This window comes from Phaenicophaeus curvirostris, chromosome 2, assembly GCF_032191515.1.
Source record: "Phaenicophaeus curvirostris isolate KB17595 chromosome 2, BPBGC_Pcur_1.0, whole genome shotgun sequence".
NCBI classification, from domain to species: Eukaryota; Metazoa; Chordata; class Aves; order Cuculiformes; family Cuculidae; genus Phaenicophaeus; species Phaenicophaeus curvirostris.
Window position 1 is genome coordinate 33,625,544 of NC_091393.1, and position 19,345 is coordinate 33,644,888.

The 19,345-nt window shown below is 38.5% G+C and overlaps 1 protein-coding gene across 4 annotated transcripts in view; it reads right to left on the reverse strand.

The window, feature by feature from the left end:
• Window positions 1-19,345, reverse strand: part of LOC138717799 (E3 ubiquitin-protein ligase HACE1-like) — a 52,018-nt gene that overhangs the window by 10,414 nt on the left and 22,259 nt on the right. For all 4 annotated transcript variants that reach the window (XM_069851641.1, XM_069851639.1, XM_069851642.1 and 1 more), the window contains 8 exons: window positions 16,795-17,132; window positions 12,007-12,075; window positions 11,263-11,350; window positions 9,416-9,527; window positions 9,227-9,324; window positions 8,042-8,129; window positions 7,021-7,170; window positions 2,011-2,207 (listed from right to left, as the gene is read on the reverse strand). In XM_069851641.1, the coding sequence (XP_069707742.1) occupies window positions 2,011-2,207; window positions 7,021-7,170; window positions 8,042-8,129; window positions 9,227-9,324; window positions 9,416-9,527; window positions 11,263-11,350; window positions 12,007-12,075; window positions 16,795-17,132 (1,140 nt within the window). The remainder of the gene's footprint in view (window positions 1-2,010; window positions 2,208-7,020; window positions 7,171-8,041; window positions 8,130-9,226; window positions 9,325-9,415; window positions 9,528-11,262; window positions 11,351-12,006; window positions 12,076-16,794; window positions 17,133-19,345) is intronic.

Sequence of the window (19,345 nt, forward strand, 5' to 3'; positions counted from 1 at the left end):
AATGGGACATTTACTCTCTTTTATTCTGGTTTTCAATAAGAGAGAGACGGATTGTTTGGGTGATTTGGGGGAGGAGTGTGTCTGGTTTTGGCAGGGGATTTCTTTGGTTGACTTTTTTTAAGAAATAAAGATCTACTCATTATTTCATTTTTTAAAATGCCGTCCTTTAAACAGGTAATTTGCTAGTGTGCATTCACAGCATATTCCTTTAGAAGCTATATTTTCTTCCCCCAGTGATATAGCAAATACAATGAGCTTTAAGCAGTGGTATTTTATCTTTTATTCCACAGGTAAAGGCAGGAAAAAGAAAGATATTTCTTGCAGGGAAAAAAAAAAAAAAAGATATTTTGCCAAGTAGACATTTTCCTGTTTAACCTATTAGAAATGTTAAGCTAAAACATACTGCAAAACCATGTGATGATAAAGAAATAGGAGGAAAAACAAAACAAAAATTGCCATTAAAACACAGATCTATAATTTTCAACTGCTTGGTTTGTCACAGTCAAAATCAGTGAACAAGAGACAGTAATATCTTACAGATGTTTGCTAACTTCACATTTTGCAGGTGCAAAAAAAAAAAAAAAATCGATTGATATTAACAGTTTCAAAGCCAAGACAACAGTCACCTGTTTCTTATCACCTTTCAAAAGAAAACTATACAAACTCTCATCCCCTCCTGCCACAGCTGAGGAAGGCTGCTGAACTAGAATGGATACATCTGTTCTACACATGTTCAACCACACTCTAGTGTGTGCCCCAAGTCAAAAGTTAACAGAGCAATGTCAGTCACTAATGACTAAGGGTATTCTCATATGGGCAAGCTTCTAATTTCATGCTGATAATTTTTAAATAGCTGTTACGAAACCACAATTTATGTCAAGTATATCTATTTTATATATTGAGCTACAACTGCCCAGAAACAAGAATCAACACTGTTGCTTTCTCTGACAGATAATAAAGAAGTTAATCAACCACTTACTTCACAATTAGACTTGTTTTGCCATCTATATTTTTTCATGAATTATTATATTGCAGGAAACAGTGCAGAAGCAGGCTAGTAATATGTATTCCTGTTATTGGAATGACACTGCCTTAATGAAAATGAGGACTAAGCATACAAGAATCCAACGTCAGTTGTTCCAGTACAAACTAAAATTTTGTTAGATAAATGCTGACACCTAGTGGTCGTTTACCAATACAGCAGCTGCCTATTCAACTGGTAGAGCTGAATGAATATCGTGTACACAAAGCAAGTTAGGCTAGCTCAACACAACTGAAAACAAAACACAAAGCAAGATCAAATGAGTCAGTGATACAAAAAAGATGCATGTCTACTCATGACACTCCTGCAGTTACCCACTAGACAGTTTTGAGTAACTGCAACTAGACTGATGCTTATCCTAATTTCTAGATAATTTTCAAAATCTGGATGTGTTTTTCCATATTTGTTTTCAAGCTAATGCTGCACATTCTAAGCTGTTACTATCAAAGTAAATTAAAAAGGTAGATTATTCTCAAACACATCAAGTGAACTGCAAATGACTGAAAAACCTTCCTGCAGCCTTTCACTCTTGTCAATTATCCATATGCTACTGTATAGCAACCGAGTGCTGCAGACTGCCCTAGCAGGCAGGACACTTGGCAATATTACTTACACTGTTACTATTGGCAATTGCTACTGGTTTACCTTCCTGGTATACGTATCCAGGACTTAACTTGGGGAATATTTGTAACTTTCAAAATAAACCCTTCATTTAAAGTTTATCCTATCTTCCTTCCAAAAGTTCTGTCAGAAAGAACAATCTCAAAGCTAAACACTTACAGAAATTTTAAATAGCACAATTTCTACAATATGCTAAAGCCAGAAAATACAGGAAGAACATTGGTGGCTTTTTTATTTTGTGTATCTCCTTCAACACAGGCACGTCATTTATGCTGCCAGTTATTCAGAAAGTCAGACCAATTGATTTTCCTTATACTATCAACTTCTGAATAAACCTGTGTACTCACCTTGTTTTCCTGCGTTACAAGTATACTTGCACCCCCTGGCTTCAACGGCACTTCTTCCATTGCTCCAAACACATCAGTCTCAACAGAGAAGGTCAGCTCTAAACCCAGATCACTGATATCGTTATCTAAAATCCACTGCAAGTTCTTTGCATATTCTGGATCAATAGACGCTACATCCTGATAATTTACAGGTATACCTAGGAAAAAAAAAAATAAAGACAAAATCCCTCAAATAGTATAAAGCAAAAAGAGGCTCTTACTTAATACATGGTAGAAGACTGCCCTCTAGAGAGAAATCGGAATAATGCAGTAATAGGAACGGGGGAAAAAAAGGATTCACCATTACTACCTACAGCAGAACAGTACATAGTACATTTTAAAAACAGTAAAGAATCAAGTTTCCTCTGTATGTTTTCCTTCCTAGTGAAGCAAATAGCATAGCATTTGAGCAACAATTTGCACAATTTTAGCTCGCTAGTGGATTTCAGTAAAAGCATCTACCCACACAGAACACGCAATGTTGACTGGGTTCCCGAAACAAAAAAAAAATCTTAATTTTCTACATAACTTTTAGAAAACCAAATATCATGTATCTCTATTAAAAAAAAAAGAGACTCTTTCTGTACTTAGAAAACTCTTTTACTCTTCAGTTTGCTTGTTTTTAATCATTTGCTACGAGACACACCATACAGTTGAAAAGAATTATTTATAGGAATTCTACATTTTCAATCTGAACTTAAAAGTCATTTATAAGCAAGAAGAGGAGAGTGGCTAGAGGCTGACTCTTACCAAAGTATAGAAACTTTCTATTTACAGCCCTTTCACAGACATGGCACTGAAACAAATTGAGCAAATGCTCCCAAAACAGTTTGCACAAGAAAACTACCCTCTTCACTACACAAGAAAGCAAACCCAAATTACTTTAATTCCATCATGATAGATACTTTAACTCTACCAAGGCAGATAAATACCTGGGAAAAGGGGCACGCAGAAAGGGTGGTAGAAGGTTTAGAGAAAAGCAAGTTAATCGGGAAGCACTCTCTTTGCTTCACCATCTTCTGTGCACTGTGAAGTGTCACAAGGCTGCCCATTAGTAGAACTCCTAGCATGTTGTGGTCTGCAAAAGCAGCACCCCAGAGAGTAACACAAAAGGTTAGCAGCTGGTGCAAACATGTAAGTGCAAAAACAGTTACAGTATTTCCCTGCAAGAGCTAAGCAGTGCTGAAATGGTGTGTGCACAAGTTGTGAGGCAATGCTTTTCTAATAAAATCAAGCAATGCTCCATTTTAAGAGAGGGGTAGATAATTTACAAATGAATTTTCACAATCATCTCTCAAACAAAACAAAAAAATCTAACAGTTGTCTAGTAGTTTCTAGAGGACTTTCGCTTTTGTCAACTGGTAAGTATATGTGCATTTCACATATGAAATGTGGAAATAATGATGTCTCTGAGGGATATAAGCAAACCACATGGGAAAAGAAGGAGACTGAAAAGTAGGAATCTGAGACTCCTTTAGAGAAGAAACTGAACTGGAGCATTATGATGAGACTACGCTCATAGTCAGCATATTGAAAGCAGAACACTAAGCTCACTCATTTACGTAAACGATATTTTACAAACCAACAGACTCAAGCCAGGCAGCTATAAAGAAACTCCATTAGATGTATTAGGACAAAATTTGAATCCCATTAAATACTTTCTCTTACTACACCCTTAAGGTGTCTGTAGTTTGAAAAGGAAGAGAAATCTATCTTGGCATAATTGTGATGAACAGGTACTTCTGTGCACCACAGAACTTCAAAAAGATACTACAAGCAAGCTCTGAGACAAGTTCAGTAATATTCACAGATTTAAGGCCTCCAGCTCAAAATACGCTGACCAAGAAATTAATTTTTGCTTATGCCACTTCAAGGAGTATTTTTTATTACACTGCAAAAGAGGAGACTTAAGTCTAACAGCAGATAGCATAGCTAGGAATTTATCCACTATGTGTCTTGGTGGGTTGCAGGTAGAAGCTTCCTTTTCCAAAAAGAAAAGTAATTGGCTCCTTAGTTATTACACTTTGTATTTTTTCTAGACAATAGCATGAGTGAAAATACCTTCTCCTACCCCGTTTAAGCCAAAGGCATATACATAAGAAGTTTGACTAAAAACAAAGCCTAGAGGCCTTATTAATTTCTGGCTATATTTCTGCCTCAGTTTAATATCCATAACAGAGTGCAGCCCTAATAAACACGAAGACCTACATGTTTGATTTCAAAGCACACAACAAAAAAAAAAAATCATGCAAGCTACAGAACATCATATAAAGCACATTAGTTGCGTGTTAGCTGGGTCATCACTTAAGTTGCTGATCTTTCCTTGTCTACTAGATACTATTGCAGAAAGATCTCAGTTCATCACAGTGAAAAAAAGGTGATGCACCCACCTGAGTCTCAAAAAAGTAGCGACATTTGTTCTTAGAGGTTTCAGCTTCTAATTAAGGCACTTCCACATCATGTCTGTTGACTAAAGAGAAGAGTTCCTTTGAAAGAGGTTCACTTTGTTCCTCTGATATAGGATGTCTCACCATATAACTGGTGGATTTGGTGCCGCCAACAGGAAGAGCTACACAAAACAAGTATCTCGGTACAAGGTGAGAAACCAAAGGAATGGAAACTGTCTCAGGCCTCAAAAGATTTCATGCTCCATTACTTAAGGCTTGACAAGTAGCTGAAGGGAATCTGTCTGTAACCTGGTAACTTGTATTTGGCATGAACAACAGTTAGCATAACCCATAGCTGAACCTGAAATAAAAATAAAACAAAAACCCCTCAGGGTCATCTGCTGATGTGAACTCAGGTTCCTTGACCAAAAAGAGAGGAGATCTACAAAGCTGACAGAAAAGGCCTTGGAAAGGTTTAAAAAACTACATTGTGATCAAGGCAGAAAAAGCAACTACTTTGGGAAGCAGAGGTATAATTTTTCCAGTTCTCTTTGTCTGTTAAGTAACAAGTGATAAAAACCTGTGAAATTTTTGAGCTTAAAGAAGCTGAATGTGCATAAGCCTCTGGAGAGTTCCAGAATGCCTGTTCAACAGAATGACAAGACCTTACTAAGAGGCACTCGTGAGATATTTATTAATAGAGACTACTCACTGCTGTTTGGTTTGCAAGTTATTCTACCAAAATGAGAGGCGGAGGAGAAAGACTAAACAATAGGTCATCTTGTCAATTCAAAAGCCAACAAATCCAGTATACAATTAATTACGAGTCAAGCTAGAAAAGAACCCAAATTCATTAGTAGTTATTTCCAAAAGAGGTGACAATAACAACACTTGCCTATTCTCAAGGTGTCACTGAACAGCAGAAAAATATGTTTTTCTCATTTGTGAATATATCATACAGTCATTAGACTGTAAGCACCACTCTTCTGCTCACACTGAGTAACCTCTTGATTACAAAGGCCAGCCCTTAAGCTGGTCCCTAATCGTGCCACACAAAGATGCGTCTACTTAGATCCACTTTCCTATGCAAAGATCAATGACTAGGGAAGCCTGATGAGGCACTGACAACGTGGTGATGCTTCAGATTGGCTGTCCTCCATTGTCTCTCGCCCAGGACAGTCACTCTCCTGCAGCAGAAAGTAGTACTGAGAGAGACAAGTAAAATGCATCCATTTGTCTAGAAGATTTTGAGAAAGCTGACTGAGCCTACACTACCAAACTGCAACAATGTTCCCCAAATACTTGGGGGAAGAGAAAAAGTAAATCTGAAGAGTTGATCTGATCCAGACTCAGCCAACATCACCGAAAGACCATAGGCAGACAGAATGATTACAGAAAAACAGAACAAGATGCAAACAATTCCTTGAAAATCTTGCTGGGTCTTATGAGTAAGGAGTGGTTCTTCAGGAAAGCTAAAAAACTTTGAACATCAAGATATCTTATACTTCCAAAGATGAACAAAGAATAGCACTTAAACACAAAGGAAATCCTGTATGCAGCTGCAAATGAATTTATGTACCAGGAAATGCAAAGGGAATTTACCCTTCCATCACATCTTCGGGCAACAGGAAAAGTTTTCACAACAATGCATAACAGGGGTATCATGTTCAACAATCAAGAGGCACAAAGCTTTTCAAAGAAGAACAGAGAAGAGCCCTAGACCACAGATACCACCAGCTAACAGTGATCTTCCTCTACTAAAAGAAAAGTTACTTTTTTTTTTTTAATAGACTTCTGACCAATCCTCTTGAACGCCACAGTATGCATATGAATTAACTTTCCTCAGAAAGGAGAAATTATGAACCTGGCTTAGTTCTGAAACACTGTTTCAGGGAAGAAGTAGTATTTCTTGGAGTGGGTACACAGAGAGGTTCTCAACAGTTATTCACATTGTTAAAATGTTGCATGACTGAACAACTGCAGGCATAATAAAGAATGCCCATAGATTTTTGCCAGAGTCCATAAACATCACCAACTTTATAAGTCTGTCCTAAGTTAACTATAGAACGATTATTTTCATTTCTCAAGAACAAAATTACGTGGTAGGGCAGATGAATTTCACAGCTGTGATGCAAAGAATTGTATACACCACAAAAACAATTGGTTGCGCTAGTCTGCAATTCAGGCATTCCTAGTTAGCGCTATTTAAGACAACTAAATTTTACAATTCTGCTTTGGACATATTAATGATGCCTTCCTTGTTTTTAATTTAAGATCCACACTCAAATATAAATTGAAAGATTAGCTATTTTATTAAAAGTTGCTAACTGTATAAAATTCCCACATAGTTTTGCTAATATATTTCCCTATTTTGCAACTGTAACAGTTCCTGAGAGGCTCAGGCTGGAATAGCAATTCCTGTTATATTATATTGTGACTCCAAGGAACATAACAAATTAGAAAGAAAATAATTTCCAAGACTTTTTCACTTTCAACACACACAATCAAAAAAAGTAAAAGAGGAAAAGGTTTACTGCTCAGACAGCTGTTCTGACTAATAAAAAGGAATTTAATAAAATCATACCAAGAATATGTTTGTAGAATGACCTCGTGAAGTAGATGTTCACCAACTGCCTGTGATTCAGAGCTAGCCCCAGGATCTGGCCTGCAAAACGGAAGTAGTTCAAATGATCTGGATTTACAGAAGAGTTGCTGTTGGGCTGGAAAGTTGTTCCTATAAAATAAAAAGATTACCACACTTCATGACTAATTTTTCTTTTTAAATGAAGGACGTATTTATCAAATACACTAAGCACCTGAAACCACTGAAGGAGTTTTATTTTGGGGTTCTGGAAGAACATCAAAAAGACATCAGAAAGAAAATGCATTAGAACATAATGGCATCCTATTATTACCATGATGTGCCAGTTCCCAAGGCACAACTCTGAAATAATTATCATCAACATAAGGGCAATTTATGATCTGTTAAATTTGGCCCTCTATCTTACTCTATTGTTATATGCATTTTCTGCTTGCTCTAATGGACCATGCTTCTATTAACTTGTGAACGTGCTCAAAGGAAGGATCAGAATGCATCTGCTTCCTTTCATTTGGCTCCAGCCAGATACACATAGAAGACCGTCCAGTACTGGTCTCCTTGGAGATCAACATCTGGTTTTGCCACAAAAATAACTGATTAAATTTGTGGATTTCTAACAAGGAATAAAGTAACACCTCCACAGTTCCCTTGTAGATGCAGAAAAATGCGAAACACTTTCTACACTGCTCTGAAAGTGTTATGTCTTTCTACTACCAGGCAGAAATCTCACAGACTCGTCAAAACAACTTACCCTCCTCTTCAAAAAACAGATAACAAAATTTAAGAAACTTCAATTTAAGAAAAATATTTTATCTGCAGTTAGAAAGTGTACAATTAACAGATCATTTCCCTATATATATGAGACCAATTCTGCCAGCATTGATTTTAAAAAAAGACAATTTTACATTCTGAAACTTAAGTGACTTTTTTTTCTTGGATTATACAAATGCTTTTATAAAAGATAATACCCTAAAATTAGGAAAAGGAAAAAAAAGCAGAGACATACCATCAGCCGACTGAGTAAATAAGGCATAATCCGGGTTAACTATTTCACTGGATAAGATATCAAACCACTCACGCACCACACCCTGGCCCTGTATGTCAAGAGAATAAAACATAGTAGACAGAACTTTTACCACATGAACAATTACGCTGGGTAACTGTTACTTGCACCCTTAGCAAGTTTGCGGACGACACTAAGCTGGGTGGAAGTGTCGATCTCCTGGAGGGTAGAGAAGCTCTGCAAAGGGATCTGGACAGGCTGGATCGCTGGGCTGAGTCAAATGGCATGAGGTTTAACAAGGCCAAATGCCGGGTCCTGCACTTGGGGCACAACAACCCTATGCAGTGCTACAGACTAGGAGAAGTCTGTCTAGAAAACTGCCTGGAGGAGAGGGACCTGGGGGTGTTGGTTGACAACCGACTGAATATGAGCCAGCAGTGTGCCCAGGTGGCCAAGAAGGCCAATGGCATCTTGGCTTGTATCAGAAACGGCGTGACCAGCAGGTCCAGGGAGGTTATTCTCCCTCTGTACTCGGCACTGGTGAGACCACTCCTCGAATACTGTGTTCAGTTCTGGGCCCCTCACCACAAGAAGGATGTTGAGGCTCTGGAGCGAGTCCAGAGAAGAGCAACAAAGCTGGTGAAGGGGCTGGAGAACAGGCCTTATGAGGAGCGGCTGAGAGAGCTGGGGTTGTTTATCCTGGAGAAGAGGAGGCTGAGGGGTGACCTCATTGCTCTCTACAACTACCTGAAAGGAGGTTGTAGAGAGGAGGGTGCTGGCCTCTTCTCCCAAGTGACAGGGGACAGGACAAGAGGGAATGGCCTCAAGCTCCGCCAGGGGAGATTTAGGCTGGACATTAGGAAAAAATTCTTTACAGAAAGGGTCATTGGGCACTGGAACAGGCTGCCCAGGGAGGTGGTTGAGTCACCTTCCCTGAAGGTGTTTAAGGCACGGGTGGATGAGGTGCTGAGGGATATGGTTTAGTGTTTGATAGGAACGGTTGGACTCGATGATCCGGTGGGTCTCTTCCAACCTGGTTATTCTGTGTGATTCTGTGTAACCACATATTTCTTAATGAAGCACAGAAGTTATTTTACATTAGGATTTAGTTCAAAGCAATACTTGTGAAAGAAAATTAGTATTTCCATACATAAACACCATAAAGAAAAACCATGTAATTTTACCCACCATGCCTTCTTCTCCATGAAATCTCACAGCAATCCCTTGCTTTAGTTTTGCACAATTTGCTTTAGACACAACTTCACAGCTACTCCTGAAAATAGAATCTAAATACAAAGCACCAATTAATTCTTTATCTTAATTCATTATATTTCAATGTATTTCAAAGACAAACTAATTCCATTTATAATACAATACCTCTGTGAACCAAAAGGATGTCATTTTCATTGACAGGCCTGTGCACCATGTCTGAATCTGGCTGCCCAGCATGCAGGTGTTCATAGAACCATTCACAGCGGTCTTTAAATGGCTACAAAACAAGAAGTAAACTATATTACATAGATGTATTCAACCAAGTAACCCCTCTCTCACGAGCATGACTGGAAAATATTTATGCATATTTCTCCACTCATTTCTGAGATGCGCAGAGAATTACTTGGTAGTACCTCAATATGCTAGACAGTATTTTGGGAAGACGAAAAGACTAGACACACTCTTGAATGCTTGCTGAAGTCTGTAATGCAGGAAGATGGGACCACCAGTTATCTAGAAATAGCTACCAGAGTTCCCCACACAGGAGAAAAAATACCACAAATCTACTTTTTTTTTTCTTAGGGGGGAAAGGGTGTTACAAATATAGATAAGAAGTAAGTTAGTTGCTTCTGTAACTCTACTGATTATTAACCACAGCTAACAACAGAAGTACAAGCAATACAAATAAGTCTATTTGTAGTAAACGTAACGTAGTACAGGCAATAAAAAACAGCCCAAAGGAACCAGAAACCTTCCAAAGCAGTTCCTAGGTGAGAAGGTCCTAGCTTGATTCAATATTTAGCCTGACAGCTTCCAGTTCTTCTGAAATTGACATGACACAGCTATAGCCTCTCACCTATCACAATTCACAGCACGCATTTTTAGTTGATCTAACACACAGGATAGCAGTTCTCAAGGTCTCTTCATTATTCATAGGTAAAGAATTTAAAAAACATGCACTCCAACCAAAGAATAAGTCTAAAACCAAAACTGGCCTAAAACCAAAACTGGATTACCAAAACCAAAGTATAACTAAATATGAAGGTACAGAGCTGTTTGCAACTCAAAAAATGAAAGCTTTCGTAACAGACCTTCTACACTTATTTCAGTGGGGGACATGGGTTCTGGTTGATTAGACAAATTCTACCTTTGTTTTCAGCAAATTCTCTCTTTGACCAAAAATCTCTTAATATAAGGAAGTTTTCTAGTAGGGAACAATGCTAAGTATACTAGTATGTCCTAAATGATGGAATTTCAGATAGCTCATTATCACCCAAAGGTCATCATTTCTAATTTAACAAATACACAACTCTGTCCCTGAGCTACACGTAGACAACCATAACCTTTTAAAGGTCAGTTATGAGAAAGTGGTAAATGCTTAACACTACAGTGACTTGTAAAGCAGCAGACTTCCATACAGGGGTTTGCTCGCTAATTTTTCCACTTAATTACGCTAGTCTTCTCTGGAGTAACTCTTCAGTTTTGAATTCACATCCTGTGTTAAACTGAGAAGTGAGTTTAGGGTATGCAAGGCATGAAGATTTTACTCAAAAAAAACCAAGCAAACAAAAGGAAGTGGTAGGAAACAGCAAAGGGTAACAAGCCAACATGATGTTTCACTGAAGGACCTGCCACTCAAATCAACTAATATTAGTGTATTTATCCTCTGGTTTGTCTCAAAATGTAAATCAATTAAGGAAAAAGTGCAGCATTTTAAAGCTCAACCTATTAGATGTGCACAAACAGATTTAATAATAGAAAGTTAAGTCTGTTTAACTGTAAGATGGACTTGTATGACACATTTAACACTGGTCATCTCAAATAGACTTACACATGTATTTTAAAGAACTAGAAGTACAGAAATCTGGCTGCCATGTCTGTTTAATCTGATACATCCCACATTCACTGGAGGCCACACTTAGTTCTTCCATCCTCCTCAAAGGGAATTTTTAGAAATATTATCTTTCTGCTTCGTACTCACAGAAGTTGCAACTAAGTATCTCCTGACATACCTGAGCTTTTATGATGTGCATAAATCTGGACATTAGTTCAGGACACTCAAGAAGAAAATGAAAGTGATCAAAAATTATTTTGGGATTTCTGAAAGAAAAATAGGTTAGAAGGCTATTAGTCAGAGATCTAGTAACAATGCTCCTTCATGATATACATAGTCTACATAAAGAGATAATGCAATTAGTCATAAAGAAAAGTTCCAGACTCTTCTGTTTCATAACAATTTCCTAACACTTGCTTCCAAACTACTTATACTACCTCATCCTTTGAGCACAGAGGTTTACAAGCAGCTTTCCAGAGAGAAAAGACATTATCAAGTGGGCAGTCCCAGCAAAACTCTGGAAACAGCCAAGCATACAAAGATGGTTCAGGCACCTTTAAGAAGTCAGTAAGTATAACAAACTTGAGGCAGAACGAAAGTTTTCATCTGCCTTAAAGGAAAGGCTTTATTTGGAACAAAGACGAGGAAAGAATACATTAAGGAAATTATCCTGCTGCTCTGTGAAAAAGATTTTGTTCATGACATACTGCAGAATCTTACAAAACAATCACTTACACATAGAGAAGAGTTCTGAGCTCTGAATCATTAATATACATTTCCTTGAATTTGGCAGGATCATTAAAGTGCATATGTCACAACAATAAACCGAAAACACAATGCAGTAAGAACAAAAATATGAGTGTGAATTATTCTTGACTAAAAAAACACAGGAATTAGAAATCACCTATTTCTTGAAGCTTACCGGTTAACAAAACACTTAAGGACATCATCGTGTTTACAGACAAATTCTATAAAACGAGGTGAAGTCATCCTGTTCAAAGAAAATCATAAGATGCTTTTAGTTAATGTTGAAAAGAATTTGAAGTTGAAAAAAATTTGAAAAATTAAAAAAATTTAAAAATTAAAGTTGAAAAGAATTTGAATTACATAATGTTGCATACTTTTAAATAAAATACTATGCAAATAAAAACTCCTGTTGTTCAATTAGTCAAACATGAAACGAAATACTCAGCAGCATTAAGATTTTATAGTAAAACTAACAGAATAGGCAAAAATGCCAATAATTAAGATCAAGCAACCTACCCACTGTTATTAAATATATGAACAAAAAAGCTCAAACTGATGGAAATAAGTATTTTTCATAGGATAATTTAGGTTGATCAAGTCCAACCCCTAACTAGCACTGCGAAGTCCACCACTAAACCATGTCTGTAAGTGCGACATCTACACATCTAGATACCTCCAGGTATGGAGACTCTACCACCTCCCTGAGCAGCCAGTTCCAAAGGGCTTGGCAACCCTTTCAGTGAAGAAATATTTCCTTATACCCGATCTAACTCACCCCTCATTCAACTTAGACCATTTGCTCTTGCCGTATCAATTATTACTTGGGAGAAGACCAACACCCACCTCACCACAGCCTCCTTTCAGGTAGTTGTAAAGCATGATACAGTTTCCCTTCAACATGTAGCAGTACATGGACCTGACACAGCCTTATTGAAACTCATAAAACTGGCCTCAGCCCATCAATCCAGCCTGCCCAGAGCCCACTGCAGTGCACTCCTTCCCACAAGCAGACTCCTGCACAATTTGGTGTGATCTGCAAACCCTATCCCTGTGCCCAGAACATTGATAAAGATACTAAACAGAACTGGCTCCAACACTGAGCCCAAGGGAACACCACTTGTGACTGGCTGCCAACTGGATTTAACTCCATTCACCACGGCTCTTTGGGGCAGGCCATCCAGCCAGTGTTTTTCCCCAGTGATGAGTGCATCCATCCAAGCCAAGAGCAGCCAGCTTCTCTAGAAGAACACTGTGGGGAATGGTGTCAAAGGCTTTACTGAAGTCAAGCTAGACAACATCCACAGGGCTTTCCCTCACCTGTTAAGCAGGTCACCTCGTCATAGAAGGAGATCAAGTTAGTCAGGCAGGACTTGCCTGACTAACTTGCCTGCTTCATAAAACCATGATGACCAAGCCTGATCATCTGATTGTCCTGAACCCTGAGTGCCATCACACAGCATGTGATCTGCTCTATAACCTTCTCTGTCACCACGGTCAGACTGACAGGCCTGTAGTACCCTAGATCCTCTTTCACACCAAATGTGAAAGGCATCACATTTGTTAACCTTCAGTCAACCAGAAACTCCCTGTTTACCCAGGACTGCTGATAAATAACGGAAAGGGGTTTGATGACCACTTCTGCCAGTTCCAAAGGCCATAAATTCTCCTTTTTATCCCGAGCTCCAGTCAAAGCTCTCTGTTCAGTCAGGCTGGTCATCTTCTCCACCGGCTCGTCTTTCAGGACATGGGGACAACCTGCCCCTTTAAAATTTCCTTCTTGAATAATATCAAGCCTTCATGGACTACTTTGCCCTTCAAGGCTGTCTCCCAAAGGGATTCTGTCAACCAGTCTCATAAACAGGTCAAAGACTGCCCTATGGAAGTCCAAGCTGATGGTTCTGCTGAACCCCCCTCCTTAGTTACGCTAGAATTGAGAATTCTATCATTTTGAGATCACTACACCCAAGAGGGCCTCCAACCATCCCATCACTCCTTCTCTGTTTGTAAACAACAGGTCCAGCAGGGCACTTTCTCTAGTTGGCTCCCTCACCAGTTGTGTCAGGAAGTCATCTTCCACACACTGCGGGAACTTCACAGACTGTTTCCTCTCTGCTGTATTGCATTTCCAGCAGACATCTCATAAGTTGAAGTTCCTACGAGAACAAGAGCTGTCAATCGTAAGACTTCTCCCAGCAGCTTATATAGTAAATTGTCCGTCTCTTCACCCTGGTTGGGTGGTCTATAACAAAATCTTGCCCCCAATTTTTACCCATAAACACTCGATCCTATCATCACCATCACTAAGCTCTACAGACAAAACACTCCTTAACATACAGGGCCACCCCACCACCTCTCATCCCTTGCCTATACCTTCTGAAGAGTTTATAGTCATCCAGTGCAGCATCCACTCCACTTGTGTGAGTTATCCCACCATGTTTCCACAATGGCAACTATGCCATGGGTTTCCTGCTGCACAATGGCTTCCAGCTTGTCCTGTTTATTGCCTGTGCTGCAGGCATTGGTGTAGGTGCACTTCAGCTGGGCTACTGATCCACCACCTTTTTGGGAGGAGAAGCCCTAATTCTTAAGCGACCATTATCTGGCACTCCCTTTGTTTCTAATGCATGGATTTCCATTCCCTGTTTTCTTCTGAATCCTTCCAGCTTTCAATACAATTATTTTTTAAAAAGAGGAAATCCTAACTGGATCCTTTAGCTTCAGCAAAAGTTAATTGATACTTGCAAACAAGGATAAAATCCTCTCATCAAGCACCTTGAAAGGTTGTGAAAAATAGCACTTTTAAAAGTTCAGGATAACAATCCTACAACTATTTGTTCCCCACACCAATTTAGAAAAAAGCTGCTCATTTGACACAGAACTGAGCTATTTCCCTTCTCTCCTTTACTCTGTTTCGAAGCAATAAGCTCATAATATCCTTCCTCTCATCCACACAAAAAAAAACCCAAACAAGCAAATAAAATCTTCCAGAGATCAAATATAAACATTTTAAAACCACTTCTCTACTGAAAGAAGATCTGAAAATATTAAATAACTAGAAGATTGTCTTCCCTGAAAGGAAATAAACTCTCTCTACCTGTAAATTGCCACACAAGCCGTAAGATACAATATACGGAGAAAATTACAAAAAAAAAAAAAAGCCACAAAAAAACACTTAACATCACTCATCAGGTTTGGTGCTGAAAACTTGGAACACTATTTCACTATATTAACAAAATTCCTAGATTCAATATCAGCATTTGGAGAAGAAAAGCAATCATGGCAAGTGAAAGAAAATAACATCAGTATTTCAAATGTTAACTAGCTAATTTTCCATTTAAGCATGAAATGTTATCTTTATTGTATGAATATTAGGAACAATGGAAAACTGAGCTGTGTTTACTCTCCTCCATTAAACACAGACATTAAAACCTAAAATTAGAGTAACTTTAAATAATTTTGTCTGAAAATGTGATTTGTTGCAATTTCAAGTGTTATTTGAAGAGGCAGCAGTATTGAGTTACACCGCTGTGCCATTTGCTCCTATTAAAATGAAAACTTCAGTAAAACAGAATGAGTCTCAGATCTTTGCACTTTTCTATGCAGTTCCGAAAAATCCTAGAGCAACACAGAATTCAGATGTGCTCTGCCTTACTTTCCTGCATCCCAGGGAGTTGTCACTGGAATAGTTCTTACTCTCCTGGCTTTTAGGATAATAACTCTCAATTAAACCTACCTACCATCCACTGCAGTTCTCCCTAATCTGAAGTGTAAATTATGCACAAGGACAGATCCACAGGCCCATCAGTAAGTCTCCTGGACAAATGGAAACAGTCATCTCTCCAACTGAATTTTGGTATAAAGAGATAAATTGCCAGGAGAGTGTGGGGTAAGCAGAATATACTTAATCACTTCTATAAATAATATTTTACTGGCATTTTATCTTAGCAAGGCTTGGTGGAGATTTCAAGGGAAATGGCTGACCAGCAGTTCCTTTTTCAAGGTGCAATAAAATTAAAATTGAAAGGACTGAGGCACTTGTGAAACATACTGATCCCTGGATCATCTTCCAGAGTGTCCACAAAGGAGCGTGCCCCAGACAAATACTACTGGTCAACCTGAAATCTTTTATTTCACAAGGTTTGGCCAAGAAAGAAAAATACTTACAGTGGCTGCTTATAACGAAGAGTTGCCATGTAGTGGAAACCTTGCTTTCAGATTCCTCAAGAAAGCTTATATATAATACCATGGCACTTGCCTAATCCTCCACTCAAGGGGGTCTAAGGATCCTTTCCTTGCAAGTTCACACACGCTATCATTAACAATCTTGGACAGACCATGACCTCAGTTACAGTGGACACACTACTTTACTTTTTAAATCAGACACTGATGGCATGAAATTTCCCTAGGCTGTAAGTGCCTGCTCCACACTAAACTATGCTTGCAAACCCCTAGATTGCACACCAAGTGAGTTACTTTGAGATTGAACTCTCCTTGTTATAAATTTCGCTAATATAGCCAAAGAAGTTTTGCTCCAGTTGTCATTTCATACACAAATATAACCCACTTCTACTTTTTTTCTGAAATGTAGCTGTTGTTGGATAATCACATTAAATTTAGGGGAAAATTTCACACTAAGAATCAGCAGCAAGAACAACTTTCAAGAGACCAAAATTACATTGCCTGCAAGTATCCCATATAATCACAAAGAGTCATTAGACATTCAATAAGAAATCTGCCCCAGAATAGCTATGTTCACAGGCAGCAGCGCTACGGAAAATTTGTTGTGCTGTTTGGTGCCGTTAAAGCCAGAAAAAAAAGAAAAAATCATTCAAATTCAACTAGTTAAAGCACATCCTTGACCGTTACTAATACCCAATCAGCACCGACATTCTTCCAAGAAAGCATATATGTTTTTTAAAATAAATGGTAACAGTTTAGATGACAAACAGGATCCCCTCCTTACCCCTGAGGCATCTGACAGGAGCAGCACATATAAAAGGCCTGAATGACAGCACTGAGCCTGTTTGCTGTCATGGAGATAACATCCTGGCAATCAGCACAAGCTTCCTGCTTCCCAGCAACATCATATGTTTTAGACTTGCCAGCATCAGTGGAGAGATCTTTTCTGCCCTCAGTTCCTGCAGTGGCAAAGGAAGGCGTAGGAGTAGCATCCTGGTGATCTGGTCCTTTTTGTTTCAGTAAAATAGAAGTAATGTCAGCAGAGTCCCTTTTGTTTTTCATCAGCTCTGTGGCTATAAGAACAAGCCATTCATCTAGAGAATGCCAGAGCAGTTCCAGTGGCTGCAACAAACACATGCAAAAACAGACAAAAAAGAAACATGACAACATTAGGTAATACTAAATGATGTGATAATCCTCTTAAAGCAACTAAACATCATGCATATCCATCAAAAGCTTTAAATGCTCCTTTAGAGTCATGTTATAGACATGAAACAAATACTTGTAAAAAAATCCATACTTGTAACCACAGAGCACAAAGTGAAAATTTTATACAGAAGGAGAATAATCAAGTAGCATATGGAATAAAGATAAAATAATTTAGAAAGAGTGAAACACTGAACAGAGTTTAGCCTCAGGGCTATTACACAGTGCACTATTGCCTGGCTGCTGCTGTCAAGTAGAGAGACAAGAACACATACATTGAGTTTCTAGAATAACAGAGTGTCAGTTCTTTAAGGCCAAAGCAGCTTCCTCTGTGAGATAGATGGAACAAACTGCAGACCACACCACTGAGATTTAGACTCATGCTTGTATATAGTACAATGTGCTTTATGCATAGTGTGAGCTCATACAGGGCACTTTGATAATATCACAGATGCCTCGGAGTAAGGGTCACTAATATCTAGTTTTATGAAACAGAAACAAGTATCAGCAGAATCATGTATAAATTTTTAAAGCTGTAAATTTTATTTTATTTTATTTTATTTTAACAAGCTTTATTTTAACTAGCTTAAAATCAATATAATTGAAACTTGGTACAGTTCCATTGTTACACATTTGCTCTGACGTGTGGGCCTACTACAGAGGAGAGAAAGGGCTGAGAAACCTGTGGCTTTCTCGTAAGCATTTCAAAAAAACAGGAGGGTTGACTGTCCTGTCCCTTAATGGAGTTTAATGGGACGTTTCACAAGCATACAATCTAGTGAGCACAGGGATACGCACCCTACAAGAAGGCAATTCTAACTCAAGTTTTTCACTACATTTCAAAAGTAAGAATGAACTTCCAAATGCACTCTTTTTCTGTATATTAACGTTGCATCAACATTTTTCACCAGTTAAACCATTCAAAGACTTAGCAGATACTGAAAAATATGTTCCCGTCTTCCAAAGTTGCCTTTTAAAATCAAGACCTATACAGAGCACATTCTACCAGGAGCCTACACTAGCTAGAGCACTGTCAGTACACCTCAGAGCTCTCAATACACAGTAAATTAGTTCTTGTAGAGGCTGCGTATTAAAAATTTCTGTTGAAATTTACCAACAAAAAATTTACCATTATCAACAAGAATTCTGGGGAAAGTCAGCCTGATCTCTAAAACTGGTAGGCTTTGCTCAACATACTGTATGACACTCACTTAGTCCTTGAATCCATGAAGTAACTGTGTCAGAGCAGAGAAGTCAATTCAATTCTAGAAAAGAATATTCTCTAAAATGAGGAAAAAAAATGTTACAAGCTTGAACTTTGTTCAACTAGACAGGGAGATTTTGCAGCAAGTTTCCTTAATATGTGAACATACTGAACAGCAATTGGAAGAGTAATACATGAAAAGGTAATGAACGTAAACATCGTCAAAATTACTATTTATTAAGTTTCTCATCAGCAGGACCTCATTTGAGATAGCAGTAGCTTGTTTCAAGATTGAGTGTTCAAATTCAATGACCATTTTCTTTCTTCCAAGATCAGTACAAGAACATGTCTTTAAAAGCTAATGTTTCCATGTCCTGGTTTCAGCTAGGATAGAGTTAACTTTCCTAGTAGCTGGTACTGTGCTGCATTTTGGATTTAGTGTGAGAATAATGTTGATAAAATATTATTTTAGAACTTGCTAAGCAGTGCTTACGCTAAGTCAAGGACTTCTCAGCTTCTTATGCCCTGCCAGTGTTCAGGCTGCAGATGCACAAGAAGATGGGGCACAGCTGGCCCACACTGGCCAGAAGGATATTCCATACCATAGGACAGCACACTCCGTATAAAAACTGCAGGTACTCAGCTGAGGGGCAGCTGCTGCTTGGAGACAGGCTGGGCATCAGTTACAGGTGGTGATCAATTGTATTGCAGATCACTTCTATATTCATTATTACGATTATCATTTTCCCTTCCTTTTCTGTCCTAAATTGTCATCTTCTCAGTTCATGAGTTTTACCTTTTTTCCCCCCAGATTCTCTCCCCCAACCCACTGGGAGGGACTGAGCAGACAACTGTGTGGTATTTAGACGCCTGCTGAGTTAAACCATAACATTCCACTTGTGAAGTATTTGGATAGGCCTCAACT